The sequence below is a fragment of the Morone saxatilis genome, unplaced genomic scaffold (assembly GCF_004916995.1).
Source record: "Morone saxatilis isolate NCDOM2014 unplaced genomic scaffold, NCSU_SB_2.0 Contig24, whole genome shotgun sequence".
Classification (NCBI taxonomy): Eukaryota; Metazoa; Chordata; class Actinopteri; family Moronidae; genus Morone; species Morone saxatilis.
In genome coordinates, this window is record NW_023339807.1 from 6,304,243 (window position 1) to 6,320,291 (window position 16,049).

The 16,049-nt window shown below is 43.4% G+C and overlaps 1 protein-coding gene across 1 annotated transcript in view; it reads left to right on the forward strand.

Annotated features, from left to right (window-relative positions):
* The first annotated feature begins 700 nt into the window (after nt 1–700).
* LOC118336383 (plectin-like) overlaps nt 701–16,049 on the forward strand; it is a 73,769-nt gene continuing 58,420 nt past the window's right edge. The window contains 2 exon segments of the mRNA XM_035673019.1: nt 701–845; nt 990–4,544. Coding sequence (XP_035528912.1) covers nt 1,019–4,544 — 3,526 coding nt within the window. The 5' untranslated portion in view covers nt 701–845; nt 990–1,018.

Below are 16,049 nucleotides of genomic sequence, written 5' to 3' on the forward strand. Positions count from 1 at the left end.
AAAAATACATGTTGGCGATTTATCTATTCTTATCTTTAAATGTCACCAGACTTTACTTTACACTACACTTTACACATTCAAAGACTGTGACATGAGATCTGATAACCACACCTTGTGTGTGGAGTAAAAGCTCCCCAGTGATACCTGATCAGAAAATGTGTAAAACTAGACACCTTGTACATGATAACCTACATGGATGCCCAGCAAGTTGCTCCAGGGCATGATAGATACCAACTGGCCGACTCTCTTTCTTCTAAACTAATCTCTGTTTAGAACAGCCCATTTATTAGGCGGTGTGCATGACACACCAAAGGGTGTGTTTCAGCCGGTCGTAGTGTGTGTGTTTAGAGGTTCTTGTGTGTGTGTGTGTGTACATTATAGGAGGCGTGTACTTTCGTGGGTGGGTGGGTGTCTCCGTAAAAGTCACTGAGCTACAGAACATGTGCTCAAACACACTTCATAGGTGTGTTGCTCCATTCATTTGACTTTGCTCTTTCTTTATTTCAATCAGTTTATTGGAGACACTTTTTTCTTTGCTTCCTACTTCCTGCTGTACTGTTTACTTTAGTGAGACTTTTTTTCCATGCCAGTTTTTTCCTAAGAAGAAATAGAGAGAGAAGGTAGGAGGAGCCGGACTGAGAAGTGTGCCTCACTCTCTCTCTCTCACACTCACACACACTCCCTCTCTTCCATTCTGTCATTGCCATCTCGGCAGAACGGAGACTGTTCATTCCCAGCCACGCTGGGACAGCACACTTTTGACTTTGTTTAAGTCGGATTTTACAGAGGAATATTCATTTTCTTCACGATATCCAAAGGAGCAGCAAGAACAAGAGAAGAATAAAGTAAGAAAAAAAGATTACATGGATTTCTTCTTTCATTTCTAATTGAATTGAGAGGCATGTGACAGCCGGTTTGACCACTGGATTCTTTAACACAACAAGACGTGAGACTGTCTTATTACCTTCCTTTCATGTTGTTGTTTTCAGTTTTAGAGATTATACTGACATAAAGCAAAATGGTTGCTGGAATGCTGATGCCCCTGCGGGACCTGAGGGCGATCTATGAGGTCCTGTTTCGAGATGGTGTCATGGTGGCCAAGAAGGACAAGAGGCCTCAGATCAAGCACCCTGACATAGAAGGTGTGAGCAACCTGCAAGTAATCCGTGCCATGGGGTCTCTTAAGTCTAGGGGCTGTGTGAAGGAGACTTTTGCCTGGAGACATTTCTACTGGTACCTGACCAATGAGGGCATTGTTTACCTGCGTGACTACCTTCACCTGCCCCCCGAAATTGTTCCTGCCTCCTTGCAGAGGGTTAGGAAGCCAGCCGCCACCCTGGCCATTGCCCATCGGGCTGCACGGGTCCAATCTGTGGAAGGTCCTACATCTTATGTTCCTAAACCAGGACGCAGGGGTGAAGCAGAGAGCCAAGAGGCTCTGGCTGAACGTCATGGCTACCGTCATAAGATGATGGGTTCCGGAGAAAAAGAGAGCTACTCTGACAGGACCCCCAGGTTTAGGGGTCGTCGGATGGCTGCAGAACCAGTCAGTCAAAAAGCATCATGGGAGGTGGAGGACCAGCCTCAGCCTCTGTTTAGGAAAGGGAACAGCTTCAGAAGTGAAGCAGCAGTGATGGAGGAGAGCAGGGTAAAAAGAGTATCTCTTCCACAGCGTGATGGGAGCAGTGAGAAGCCAGTGGCAACATCACAGGAGAGAAGAGTGTCTGAAGTCCAGAAGGAGAAGGCTCCAATTTCTGTCCAGGTTCAGAGAGCAGCTTTGAAACAGAATGTGTCACAGACCACTCTGACATCAATGCCCTCCAAAACAGCCCTACCGTTAACCGTAGCTGCTGTCGCTGAGGCTACAGGTGCTGCAGCATCAAAGATTTCAGCTGAACCCTCTACTCCCAAAACAAATAAGGAGAAGCTTAAGATCACTGATGAAACAACTTCCATGAAGTCTAGTAAAATGGTAACTAGCAATTCAGCTATCACAACACTTCTTGATACAGATGTCAAAGAGGAGAAAAAGGCAATTGCAATTGCGGATCCAGTTAAATCTGCAGAGGTTAAGGCTAAATCTGAAACTGCAACTGATAAAGTGAAGGCCCAGGCAGTTATTTCAATGGCTACAGCTCAGGAAACCTCCAAAACCCTTACTGCCACTGCCACTGCCACTCCCGTCATCACAAAACCTGTCCATAAAGATGTCAAGGAAGAGAAGACAAAAAAGGTGATTGTGGATCCAGTTAAATCTGAAGAGGTCAAGGCTACATCTGAAATAGCCACTGATAAAGTGAAGGCCCAGGCAGTTATTACAATGTCTGCTGCTCAGGAAACCTCCAAACACCTTACTGACACGGCCACCGCCACCCCTGTCGTCACAAAACCTGTGCATAAAGAAGTTAAGGAAGACAAGCTTAAGAGAGCAAAGGTTAATGAAGAATCAGTTAAACCTGCAGAAGTGAAGACGCCAGTTGAATCTAAAATAGATCATGAGAAGTCCAAGAAAACTGCCACAGTAACTGTCACTCAGGAGACCTCCAAACCCCCACCTGCCAGTACCACCAGTGAGCCAGTACTGTCCACTGCTGCAGTAAAGGAGATCTCTAAAGTTAAAGTGACTCAGGGGCCCATTGAAGCTAAGTCTTCAATACTTGAAGTTAAAACTACTATTAGTACAACTCTCTCAGCAGCTGTGGCCAGTGCCGAAAATACAAAACCTGTCAAGGAGAAAGCTGCAGTAACAGAGAATATTACAAAACAGGAGAAAGCTGATGTAAAGGTGATTTCTCATTTAAAGGAAGATGAAAATATTGTGCCAGACGGGGCCCTTACAGTCTCAGTACAGAGCCCCACATCAGATACCTCTTCACCTCAGCTCAGTAAAAATGCTGCTACCACAGAGGTGGTGACTGAAACCAAACATGTGGTTGAGGGAAGCTCTAAATCAAAAAGGAAAAAAAAGAAATCTCCAGGTGAGTTATCCAAGAGTATCAAAGCTGAGGAATTACCTGACTCAAAGATGGAGAAGGAAAAATCCTCTACAGACAAGCCCCGTGAGGAGGTGGCTGAAAATACCCTGCAACTGACACCAGTAATTACCTCAGAGCCATTCACTGTGTGTACCAGTATCAAGACTGAGGGGGCATCACCTGGAGAGAAAAATAAACCTCGGGCTGTAACAGATATTGATGGAGGGAAAAAAAAGGAAGTCCCTAAACAAACTGTGGACCAGACTATTTCTGAAGTAGCATCACTACCATTAGATGAGATCCCAGCAGTGCCCCTAGTGGAGCTTCCAAATGATGCACAAGTAAAAGAGAAGGTTGAGGGAAGCAGTGTCAGCAAAATAGTACAGGGACCATCATGCTCCAAGGACAAGTTAAATGCTAAATTGCCCCACATGGAGCCAGGGAAATCTGAGAAAATGACTGTCACTAAAGTAGAAACAGTGACTGTGCAGAAAATAACTCAAGTGGAGCTCACACAAGCAAGCCCCAAACTTGAAGAAGAGAAAATCCCTGCACCACTATCAGAATCTCAGAAACCCTCAATTGAGACTAAATCCCTACTAAGCACAGGGAAAGCTGCAGAGGAATCTTCAAAGGGTAAGAAGAAAGGGAAAGGAAAAAAACAGGCTCAAACACCGGTTTCAGACACCATAAACACAAAGCCTGTCTTTTTGCCTGAAGCAGAAGCATTGCCATCCATTAACATTACATCATTGTCCAAGGCCTCAGTTAACGACAGCCCTGTCGAGGCCTCTGAGCTGACAGAAGTGAATGTTTCTCAAAAGATGACTCCTGAAAGAATGTGCAGTGAGGAAACCGGGAAGGCAGCAGCTGTGCTCTCAGAGGCCCCAGCAGACAAAGGGGAGGTGGAGCCTGCACGGCTCTTTGCAGAAAAAATCAAGCGGGAGGTTCCGAAACCAAAAACATCCTCCACTGTGAGGGAAGCACACGCAGCCGGAGAATTAGCGTCAGCAGCACCAGTGGTAACAGCAGAGGCAGCTGTAGCTCAGACACAGGCCAGCCCCCTTGCCAAGCAAGAGGAGCCTCCCAAAGTTGCACAACATTCAGTCAGTCAGGCAGCAGAGCGCAGCACAGAGAAAAGGCTCTCTGTTTCTGAGGCCTTAAAGCAGGAGGAAGAGAAGAAGAGGGACTTGGAGGACACACCCTCTGCCACTGCCACACCCGCAACTGCCCAGCCTGACCAGCCTCACCTTGGAGACACCTGTGAGTCCGTAAACCCTGACATAGACGAGGCCGCCATGAGGAAGAAAATTGTAGTGGTTGAAGAAATAGTTGAGGTGAAGAAGGTTCTTAGTCCTCAGGCGGCTGGGGAGCAGTCACCTCCTCCACCTGCGCAATCTGAAGTGGAAGGAGAAGAACTCGACCTAGATGTTCTGGAAGCAATTGCCATAGAGCGGGCACTTTTGTCAGGGGCTGCGGGTGCCAGGGTGCAAGGAGCCTCACCTGATGAAGACTGGGACCACTCACTGGAAGAGCCAGAGGAGAAGACGTGGCCCAACTTCATTGAAGGTTTGTTTGAATGTGTTCCAGTTAACCCACTTCCTGCCTGGTCCTACTCTCTCTGTGCATGTGATGTAATTACTCTTGCATCTAGGTTTCATCTTTCTTTGAAGTGTGGGAGGTCTTAGGTAGGGTATTTGAGGACGGCTCTATTGTTGCTCTTCCACATTGTCATGTACTTAAAGTATTTCATACTCTGAAGAACATCCCCATACTGTAATTGTCTCTGACTTCTCTTCCAAAGTATTATTTGGGGTGATTTGATTACAGTTTATGGCTTATAGTTACACATTACAGAGCCCAGCCTTTTCTTTGTGATGTGGACTAGAGGCAGTCTCTCTTTAGGAATCATTTCAGCAAGCTGGTGAGAAGAGTCCAGTGAGATGTGGCTGGGATTTTAATTATGTGTGTGTCAAAATAGATGAAGTATCAGTAACACTATCACAACACACCCTGCAGTGTATTTGAGACACTGTCAGATTTCACACAGGCATTATGACCTGGATTCTCATCCACACATACTCACAGGTGAAAGTTTATGACTATATATAAAACTTCAGCATTCATTACCAAGTAAATCTTACCTGTACTTTACTACACTGTTTACATGCAGAACATGCAGGCAGTGGCAACTATCAGTCTATTGAGCAAAGTGAACCAAAAAATCACACTTTTTCGGGGTCGGGGAATTCCAATTCTTTTTGGTCATAAATCGAGCTTTGCACATGTTTCAGTGAAAACAGTAATCTCTGGAACCATTTCTGAGTGGTTGCCAAATGAGATTATGCAGACCTGCAGTCAGTCCAACAAGGTGGGGCTGTTTGCTGAGATTCAGCCTCGCCTGTTCCCTGCAGAGATAGTTGTGTGCGTGAGTTAAAGCCAGACTGACTAAGAGAGGGAGGTGTGGTGCTTTTGGGAGCATTTCTCCTCCTTGCTCCAGTAAGACTGTGTTCTTGGCACCGTTTTATGTTCTGTGGTTGCTTTCTCAGTTCTCTTTTCAGCCTGTCTTGTATAGGAGATAAGCATGCCCCTTGCATACCTTTATGTAATGGTATGCGTAGGATATGGGAGTTATGTAGACAGTGTGATAACAGTAGTATATGCTGGCCTCCTTTGCTGGATGTGGAAAATAAGCAGCAGGAATTTCAGAAAAAAGGTACCAGTTGATGGTGTGGTTAATTCTGCTGAAGTGAAACTTGCAGTGTTCCTTTTAAGTCATAATGCTGAGGCATGTTCACGTGACTCCAGATTTTGTATGATATCTAATATTTTACAACTTTCAAAAGTTAAATCATTTGTTATTTTTTATTAATCTGTACATCTTGGTAACCCGAAGAGGGTGTATAGCAAGGACTTCACATGGGCGTTGTCTGTTGTGGGTGTGATCAACGGACAAAGAGTCAGGAAGCTGGAATAGATTGCTCACAGCTCTATGGGTGTGTTTGTTTGGTTCCACACGTGACAGCAGATCTGGATTCAATTAGCTGCCTGGATCCTTTATTCAATCTGTGGTACTCATCAGGAAAATAAGCCCCCTTTGCTGTCTGATAAAGCTGTATTTATGACATATATAGTTAACAGCATATGCAGCTCATCAGAAACAGAACTTAATTAATTGCAGTTCACTTCAACATTTAAAAAAAAACTTGAACACTGCTTACCATTGATAAATAGAATTGTAAACTTCTATAAAAAATGTATTTCACTTTTAATTGTGGAGTTCTGTGTGACATAAACAGCCGTGCCAGTCTACCAGATGACCACAGTGTTTGATGACCCACTGCTGACATCTGCTGTCCATTACCAACCATTGTCATCTGTCACACAGACCACATGCTACAACTAGTGAGATGTGTTTTGATAAAACTCCAAGTAATATTTCACACCCACTAGTGGATAAACTTTGTTGTTTTCCTTTTGGTTATCAAGCTTGGCATTAGTCAGTTTGTGCACTGTTGCCAAAGCAGTTTCCTTTAGATTTGACTTCAGATATGATGAGTAGTGTTAGATAGGGCAGTGGTTTACGGAGATACAATTTTTAGTGCTGAGATACTGTGGTATTCCTGGTATGTTAGCTAATTAAATAGCTCTCAGCAGACTGAGTTATATCCTGGGATATGGTTGCAGTTAGGTAGGTCTACTTTTGTCCTGCTACAATTTATGTTTCACTTTCATTGCATCAGTGATGTGGAAACCAGGAGGAAAGTATTTGAATGACTGACCTCGGCCACAAAAATTTTGAAATACTTTCAAAACAAGGGCTCCTTAAGCTGGTTTTGATTTCAAGGGAACATTTTGTCATTGCTTGCAGCACTTTGATTCCTGTTGAATGGAGGATGCTGTACATGTGCTTAAACAAAAGCTGTGCAGTGAGAACTTTGTATGAGATGGACATGCTTGAAAAGGCTGCCCACACATGGCACCAGGGGCAATTAGACTAAGTCACATTCCAGACATGTCACCGAGGTCCTCCATGTTTTCATCTCTGAAATCATGCCCGATGCATAGTTGTGTGATTGGCTAAATGAAGAGCTGCAGCTCTGTGCCTTTCATTATGGTGGCACATCATTTTGATGTAGTGACTCACCCAGACCATTCTCATTCTCTGAATTATGAGCCTGACCTTTTTGAGTAGAAAATGAAAAAGAGATCTCTTGCTATCTATCAGTAGTCTGTGTTGTGAGTTGGTAGCTTAAGGAGAATATGCTGCTTCTGCTGTTGGCCACCAGTAATGTTTTGCTCAAAACAAAGTAAATGACCTTAGCTGCCGTGCCCTATCCTTTACCACTCCACTTGTGAAAACACTTCTTGTATTTTATTGGACTCATCATAAGTGTCAGAACATTTCAGCCTACCTTGCATAGATTGAGACACAACCACCCCAAGCAAACATTTAGACAATAAAGAGATGTTAATGTCTGTGCCAGTGCTGAAAATACAGTCATATGAAACTTGAGAAGGTGACTGTAGCCCTCAGAAACTGCCACATTACTTCTGTAAAATCATGATTTAAATATAAAGTGAGAATTAGTAACCAATACCTTTGTGACATAAGTTTAAAACAGAAATGATTGGTTGGCAGGAAGAAGCAAATAATGTGAAGTGTGTGCAAATTATTTCACAGTGTCATGAGCAACCAAAACATAATCTTCTCCCATGACACACTTCTATGCAATCTTCCAACACAGGGGTTTAAGTTGCCACTTGGAACTACTGTGTTGGCAAGCACAAAGTGTTTGTATCAAATTTAACAGCAGTCTGTTGCAACATAATGACTACAGGGTGGACAGTGACGCAGAATCAGAAATCTGTTCAAGCAATATAAAAGTTAACTCACTGCATGCCAAACCATCGGAAACAGAAGAGATCGATAACATGTGGAATATATTGAGGGTTTGGTCAAGATGGTTATGACATTAGTCATTTCCCAGTGTACATGTTGGGCCTTATTACAGGCGCTGACAAATTCAACTTTACTTTTGTGACTGAGTTGGAGTTTTGTAAAGCCTGCAAGTGTTCAGTACTCTGTAGGGTTTTACAACCTTATTTTAAATTACACCCAAGTGTGTTTGACCACTATGTTTTGACCCTAACGTCACGTAGTATTTTCTCACGAGAGACACCACCTGTTTGGTCACAATTAATTGTTAGGTAGAGGAAAGCAGGGTTTACAAAATGAGGCCTCTGCACTATGTAGGTGTAGATTGACACAAGAGGTATTTCCCTCTGGACAAAGGCTTAGAATACCTTTCAGCCATGTGTCCTAACATGAATGATATGTGGATGTGGCTCAGGCCCCCTTAGTTCACGAGTTTGTGAAGACGCATGAGGATGTTCATGAAGGAATTCCCTGCAATCCTCTGTAAAGCCCCTACGTGGTTGCTCAGTATAGCTGCCTTAACTTCACACAGGACATCCATCTATAGTGTGCATGGCTCATGAGAGCAGACAACCCCTGCTCTGCTCTCCAGACACTGGGTGGAATTGCTTTTAGCATTACGGAGAAATGGAACTAGTTGTCAACACTACAATTGACAAAGCCATATGCATACATTAGAACCTACTATATTTAGAGAATGTTGTGCATTGCTGTGATCCCAAAAGCAATAGGGGATGAACGCTGAGAGCTCTGGCCATGCCAAACTGACTTACAATCTGTCCGTCACTAGACTCTGTGAAAGGCAATCAACATTTAGTAAATATTCAGTCAGTCTTAGCTTTCAGTTTTCATATTTAATGGCTTTGTGGCTATTTCTGCCTTCTCTTTTTCCCTTAACGACACGAAACGTTTTCAGTTTAAACCCATCTCGTTTACAGTTTAAATGTCAGACATTGAGTAAGCACTTTTATCATAAGTGATACATCATTACAGGAGCAGTAGAATAAGCTAAAATTGCTAGATCACCACAAATTAGAAGTGTGAAAATCAGCACCAAGTTTACTCTTAAAGTTGCATTTTCTACGACCGCATCCCGTATTCAACTGTGTTCTTCATCGTTGAGCCAACCATGGACAGTATGGCATCATTCCTTCTAGTGGTATAAAAGTGATGAGTCTACTTATGCATGTGCTGACAATATTATGTCCAAACGATGACTTTAGCATATGTTAATCAAGGTTTTACCCCAGGGGGCTCACACTTGATATCTGTTTTCTGGCTGTGAGCTGTAACTTAATATCACAAAATAAATTTTCCACCATCAACATCAAAGAGACGAGTAGGAAGAGAGATCAGGAGGAGAGGGGTCAGCTTGTATTTGTTGGGGGGTGGTGTTTTTAGGGGGGCGAGTGTAGCCAAGTGTCCCGCCAGAGCTCTTCCATCAGTTTCTAACTGTGACACTGTGTGATCATCTGGCTCTTGTGGATATTTATAACCCTCAGTCAGCTCTAGCCCTCTCCCCCTGGCCAGCCACCCCCCTCAGTGCTCCTCACCCCTCGCCCCTGCCCCCTTCCCCAGGCTTGGTGTGCCGTCCCTCCTCCCCTGTCCATGAGAGAGTAGGCTGACGGATCCAAGCAGCAGGCACAGCCTGTCAAAATTCAACATAAGGGAGAAACAAGCCAGTTCAGAGCAAACAAACGGGAGCCTCTCCTGTATTCTTCATTCCCCTTCTGTCTAGCTCTCTTTCTCTTCGCCCTCGTCCTCCTCTTCTTCTCTGTACCGTCTCTTAGATGAAGATCATACCTGGTAGGTCCACAGAGTGGGGTTGCTGTGGCGTGTCTGTCTGTGTCTAACTGCGTTGATCTGTCTGGCTGCTGAGTGTCGGTGAGTTTTTGGCAAACGCACCGTGTGAAGTCTCGTTGTGTTCCCGATCGGTGCACATACTCACACAAACACACATTCACATTTAACAAAGAGCAACCTCCAGCTACCGCCACACAGATTGTATTCCATATTTAAACCCGTCCACAATGTGACTGACTTGAATTATGATCGAGGTTGGCTGCCTTCTATATTTTCCTTTATTTTATGGTATGAGGGCAGGGGGTGAGGAGGAAAATGTCACCCCCCCCTCCTTCTCACTGCCTTTAGGAGGTGTTCTTCCTGTCAGTCTGACATCTGATGGACGACAACAAGCAGGGGTGACTTATAAAGAGTGTATTTTATTCAGAACTTTTTAGTTTGTGTGTGTGAGAGACAGCTGGGTGTGTGTCTGTTTGGGCTATTTCAGATCGCCGTTAATCCAGGACCACCCGCTATCGTACTGTACAATCCCAATGCATCTGCCGAAATGCGTTTGTTGTTGTTGTTGTTGTTGTTGTTGTTGTGACGAAGAAAAGAGGGCTTTTTAAATTGTATTACCTTTTTATCACTGAGCCACCTGTGTAGTTGTGTATTATGTAATTTTTAATGTAATACTGGGGTGTTGCAATAATCTGTGTCCTCTCACTTTAGATCAGACTGAAAAGACAGAGAATGGACTCACTAAATGATATTAATGCCTTTTATTGCTTCACTGGGTTCGACCCTGTTCCCTAGAAATGAGTTATCAGCCAAGAACGCAGATAGCGAGCCCATCCTGCATGATAACATGAAGTAGTTGTTGCAATAAGATGGAATGAGTCACAGAGGTGAGTCAGATAACGAACATAAATACAATAGTATTTTTTTTTATTGTAGCAGATAGAGATATCTAAAGTTTTACACGGATTACCAGCCAAACTTTGATTAAAAAAAATACTGATCAGGTCTTTTAGTATTGTGCATTAGAAAAGAAACCACATATGTAGAACACGTTGGCCGATGTGAACAGCTGAACAATCAGGACAGACAGAAGGACCAGGACCAGAAGAAGCCTTTCAGTAATAGCTTCAGGGTGGGGAAAGCAGCAGGAATTCCTGCTCGAAGTGTCCTTTTTATAAAAATGTCCCTGCCACACCCACACCGTCCCACTCCGCTCTCCCCTCCCTCTTAGTGAAGGCCCACCTGTCACCACAGCCTAGGCTCCCCTGGCCTCCCCCGTCCCCCTCATCCCCTCTACATTATCTCTATCTGTCCCCACAAATGCCTGCTAGCCCCCCAGGACCCACTCTCCCCGCCCTGGTGGTTTTGGGCCATTTAGTCACACTGATTGTATTCTGGCGCTTAAGAAAACATAAGAGGCAAGGTAAGAGAGCCGCATGTGGCAGGATGTTGAAACAATGGTTATGTACAGGGTAAAAAAGTAACGAGTAACAATGCTGACACTATTTATCACTTTGCTTTATTGTGTTAATGCTTGAGTATCTTATCCTTCATACTTTGATGTATATAGTTCATATTACTAACTCACAGAAAAAGCTTCACGTGTGTCTGTTTACCCTGTGCATTAGTCACGTTCATGTGTAACCTTGAAACATGTCAGCCGCTGTCCACTGTGACCGGGCGAAGGTGCCACCAGGCCTTTCCGTGCCAGTGTCACTGTTCTTTCGTGCAGCTGCACAAGGATTAGCCCTCATTACGCTCAGACAGCGTGGGAGGCCTTTTATTTGGCTCATGTTGCAGTGGCCAAGAGACTGACATGTCTCAGTGCAGAGATACAAGCTAGTCCAGGCTCCACCAAACTGAAACTTTCTTTTGTTGCAATGCAGAACCGTGCTGTTGTAACAATGCCTTACCAGGTCCCTCCCAAACCTGTCTGGTCAAGTTTGGTTATGGATCAAAGGCGTGGGTGTTGGTGTGGGTACGGGTGCGCAGGCATATATGTGTGTTCTAGTGTCTCCTCAGTAAGATCAATGGCTTTCTCTTAGCACTGTGTTAGTCCACCTGCCAGGTTGGAGGCGCTGCCAGTCCCCAAACCGGCTGCCAGCCTTTGAACCAACAGACAGCCTGACAATAGACATGAACCCGTGGGTCTGTTCAATAGCAACGCTTTGATGACTTTATCTTGGATTTAGCCTGGGGAAACATAAAATTTGCATGCACAAAATTCCCACCAGACTGGGCTCTGTAATACTGCAGATAAACAATAATCCGTTTCATCCTGTGTCTGCATGTCAATAGTTTGATGTATTATTCACAATGTACTCTTTCAGCCATGCCAAGCCTTAGCCGTGCTTACTGTTTAGTGCTAATTGGCAAATGTTAGCATGCTAACGTGTTAAAATAAGATGCTGAATGTGCTTAACATTATATCTGCTACGCATCAGCACGTTAGCGTTGTCATTGTGAGCATGTTAGAATGTTGAGGTTCACATTTATTTCAGCACACCTGTCTCACAAAGCAAAAGAGCGGCACCAAGAGAAAGTGTTGCTGTAGTTTTATCTTATCTAAGATAGCTGTAATTGAAAGGAAGCTGACAGTGGTGAGGGACTATAAGGAAACTGGGAGATGATATAGTTAATGAGTAACCATCTTGTGTTGGGATGTGGTAGTAAAAAAAAAAAAAAAAACCTGTGAAGAGTAAATAGACATTTGGCAGTCTATGTGTTAATGGGAAAGGCAATAATATGATCAGTACTGAAGCATAGAGATGAGTATTATTGTATTGATGCAGATTTTGATACTGATACTGGTTATCAATACAGATACTTAAGGACGTGACATGAAAAGATGTGAAAATATTTTACAGTTATTGTGTTATTAATTTTATTTTGCTGAATAACAACTTAAATTGTTAAAGGAGTCATTGCATTGAGCTGCATTTCAATAAATCTATTAAAGTGAGCCCACACGTTTAAATTTTTGCCCTGTTAGCTGTTTATGTGATCGGTTATGTAAATACAGATCTGTTCAGGAGCGTATCAATATTTTGCTTCTGACCAGTCAAGAACCGGTTCTCGATACCCAACCCTACTGACGGAGGATAGGAAGATATCGCTAGAAATGCTATTGGAATCAGCTAAAATGATACTAAAGGCAACTTTTACAATCAAAGACACATTGGACCACATACCATTTCTTTCTTAAAATGTCAAAATTGAATTGCCTCGATGTACCATATATATCCATGTACCATGTATATCTGTGATGACTCACTGACATTAGCAAATTTACTGCTGCTTACTCAACCCTGACATTATAATGTTCTATCTGATAATGTTTCTGAGTTTCTGAGAGTTAAACACAGCTGCTGTCCCTGCTGTCCCTGCTGATCCTGCGCCCCTCGGTCCAGGCCTGTCATGGGGCTTTCTGGTCTTAGCTGTCCCCCTTTTCACTGGCATCTATTCTGCATGATGACAGCTCTGTACTCTATCCACGTACTCTAGCTCCTCGGCTTGAGCTATCACTTATTACAGCAGTACTACACTGTGCAGTTGCGTGCAGAGGTGGGAACATGGACATTAACATGCTCCTCAGACCATGTTGGAATGAGGTCAGCCGAAAGGCCCCGAGGAAGGGGGCGTGGCTGAGTCACCGTAAATACTCTCTGTCAAACACAAAGGTGCATCGCTCGACATTCTCTCGCTGAACCTTGACCTCTCATCTGTGTTTGTTTTCCCTTTCTCAGACCGCCAGGGGGAGATACAAAAGCCAGTTTTCTTAGAGGCAAACTCACATTTGGAATTCAGGTGTTACAGCAACATTATCTCTGATTTTACATTCATATCCTGCAATGGATGTTTTAGATTTTTTCCCAGGCTACTAATGGAACGTTGAAGTACATTGCATAAGAAGTCGGTAAAAACATTTCTCAGGCATAACAGGTTGAACAGGTAGCTCTCTTACCTAAAGTAAGCTCTCGAGTGTCAAGTCATTTTTTTAATTGCTAGTAAAGTATAACATCGTGTTTCACATGCTATGAGCCCCAAGTGCCATTTAAACACACACAATGCCAAACAATCGCTCTTTTAGAGATGAATATGACACACACAGAGCTGTGTGGGCCGTGGTGGTGGAGCTCTGGCTCTGGCTTTGGCCTGGTTTGTGGAAAAGCCGGCATTCTTCCTGGAAACAGCCCACTTGTGAGCAACCCAGCTACCACTTACTGTACACCAGTGTGTGTGTGTGTGTATACGGGTATGCGTTTTTTCCAGTGCTCACAAGTGTATATAAAACAGCCTAGATGGCCCCCACCGCTGTGACTGCTGCTGGTGAACCAGTGGGCATGAGTCATAACATAAACAGTGGATTTGTGTCTTAGGGGCTCATAGAAACCCAAAGGGGCTTTGAAAACAGTTCTTATGTCCTCTGTGAATAGTGCACAAACCCTGATGAGACAGAAAGACACATGGAAAAACCACATAATGAGACGCTTCATTTAGAGCTGATTTTTATTTATGAGAAGCACTGGGGACCATGGAAAACGGGGCATCGGCCTGTTGTAGGATATATTATACCCCTCGTGACCTCCATTAGGGATTTCTTCTGCAACCATTTGGTCCATGTACTGCTAGTATAACAGTGACATCAGCAGTTTACGTAAAGAGGTGTTAAAAGACTATTGGGGGTCGGTTTTTGTGGCCTGGCATTTAGTTAAAATTAAATGTTACTGCAGAAAGGAACACAAGTCTTACTGTTAATAAAGCAAAAGGTTTCTTGAGTCATATTTTTCATCTTTCTAGCCTCAATCCAGTTTTCCTTTCAGTTAATGGTTTTCACAAACCCCAAAAATTCTTGACTTCAACAACAGTTTTTGGTATTTTTTATACATAAAGAAAGAATAATGGCCTTGAACTTTTTGGAAATAAGCTTTTCGTTAACTGTTGTTATCGATCCACACTCCTTCCAATTATAAAAGATAACACCAAGGGTCAGCCTTAGCTTAGGTGACTTAAGAAACGACTGAAAACAGGGGGGAACAGGACAGCCGGGATCCATACTGTCTCAGTGTGAGTCAAATCCAATGTGTTTTGCTGGCAATGTGGTTGATTCTACATATGTGTTGAATCACATATGAGGTTGCATCTAGCAGGAAGACTCATGCAGAAAATGATGTCAGATAGATACGTCTGGATACTTGTCCTCGTCGGTTAAAACACCAAATATGCAGTTGTTGTTTAATTGCGGTCCGCAAGTGGTATTTCAACACATCCCACCCAACATCATATCAAATAAAATCAACCCCTCCACATTAGTAGACTCTCTCCCGCTCCTCTCAAAGTTATCCGGCTTAGTAAGATAGATTCTGTACCCACTAACCATCTCCTGAACACACGACTACCCTGTTTTCCCACGACTTATCATCGCTAAGCTTACAAACTTAACCGGCAAGAACACCTGAACAGGTGGACGCCGTACTCGAGATCAGTGGTATTCCCAGAGAAAGTCTCTTTCATATAGCTCTCAAATAGCAGGAAATTAGCTGACATTGAGCGCATCATGATCGCCGGAATTAACTAAATGTCGGGAGCTTCAATATTCTCCTTAAGGCTGGGGGAACTTTAGAAGGACCATATGAAGTGATTTCTGTAGCTTGCAGCTGGTGGTCTTTGTGAGACAACTAGTTCTAGGGGTTGTATGATATAGATCCTCCCGTTCCATTGGTGCTTTCCTAAGTTGCTGCGCGCTGACCTGTCCTTATTCTGCCAATAGTATGATAGAACATAATAAAAGGCATTCGTTACTTGGAAACTACAACAATATGACTATCTATGTATCAATGCACCAGCAACAAAATAAATCAGAGCTGGTGTTTTTGGTAACTCTCATTTAGACTTATAGTACACGTCATCACTCAATATATTAAACACCTCTATCTTTGTCTCATGATCAAGCTTGTGTATTGTGTGAAGTGGGCGCGACGGCAATTAGCGTTTGGAGTTGCAACACTGTTAGTATGTCAAAACTCCAACTTTATGTTCTTTGATATGCAAACCCTCAGTGTAGCGTGCATGCCAAATATGAAGTCTTAGTAATTAAGTGGCAGGAAATCAATGGGTTGTGATTTTGTGTTGTGGAAAACCAAGAGAAAACGGTTCATATGATAATACTTAGGACATTAATACAATGGAAGGATGTCGATGATTCTCTACCAATCTACGCTTACCAAAACACTCATACTACATGTGAGTGTCGTTGATTAAACGAGTTGGCGGTTGAACATAGCAGAGGAAAGGAATGCCGTATGTTTTCTTGGGAGTGACTGATATTACTG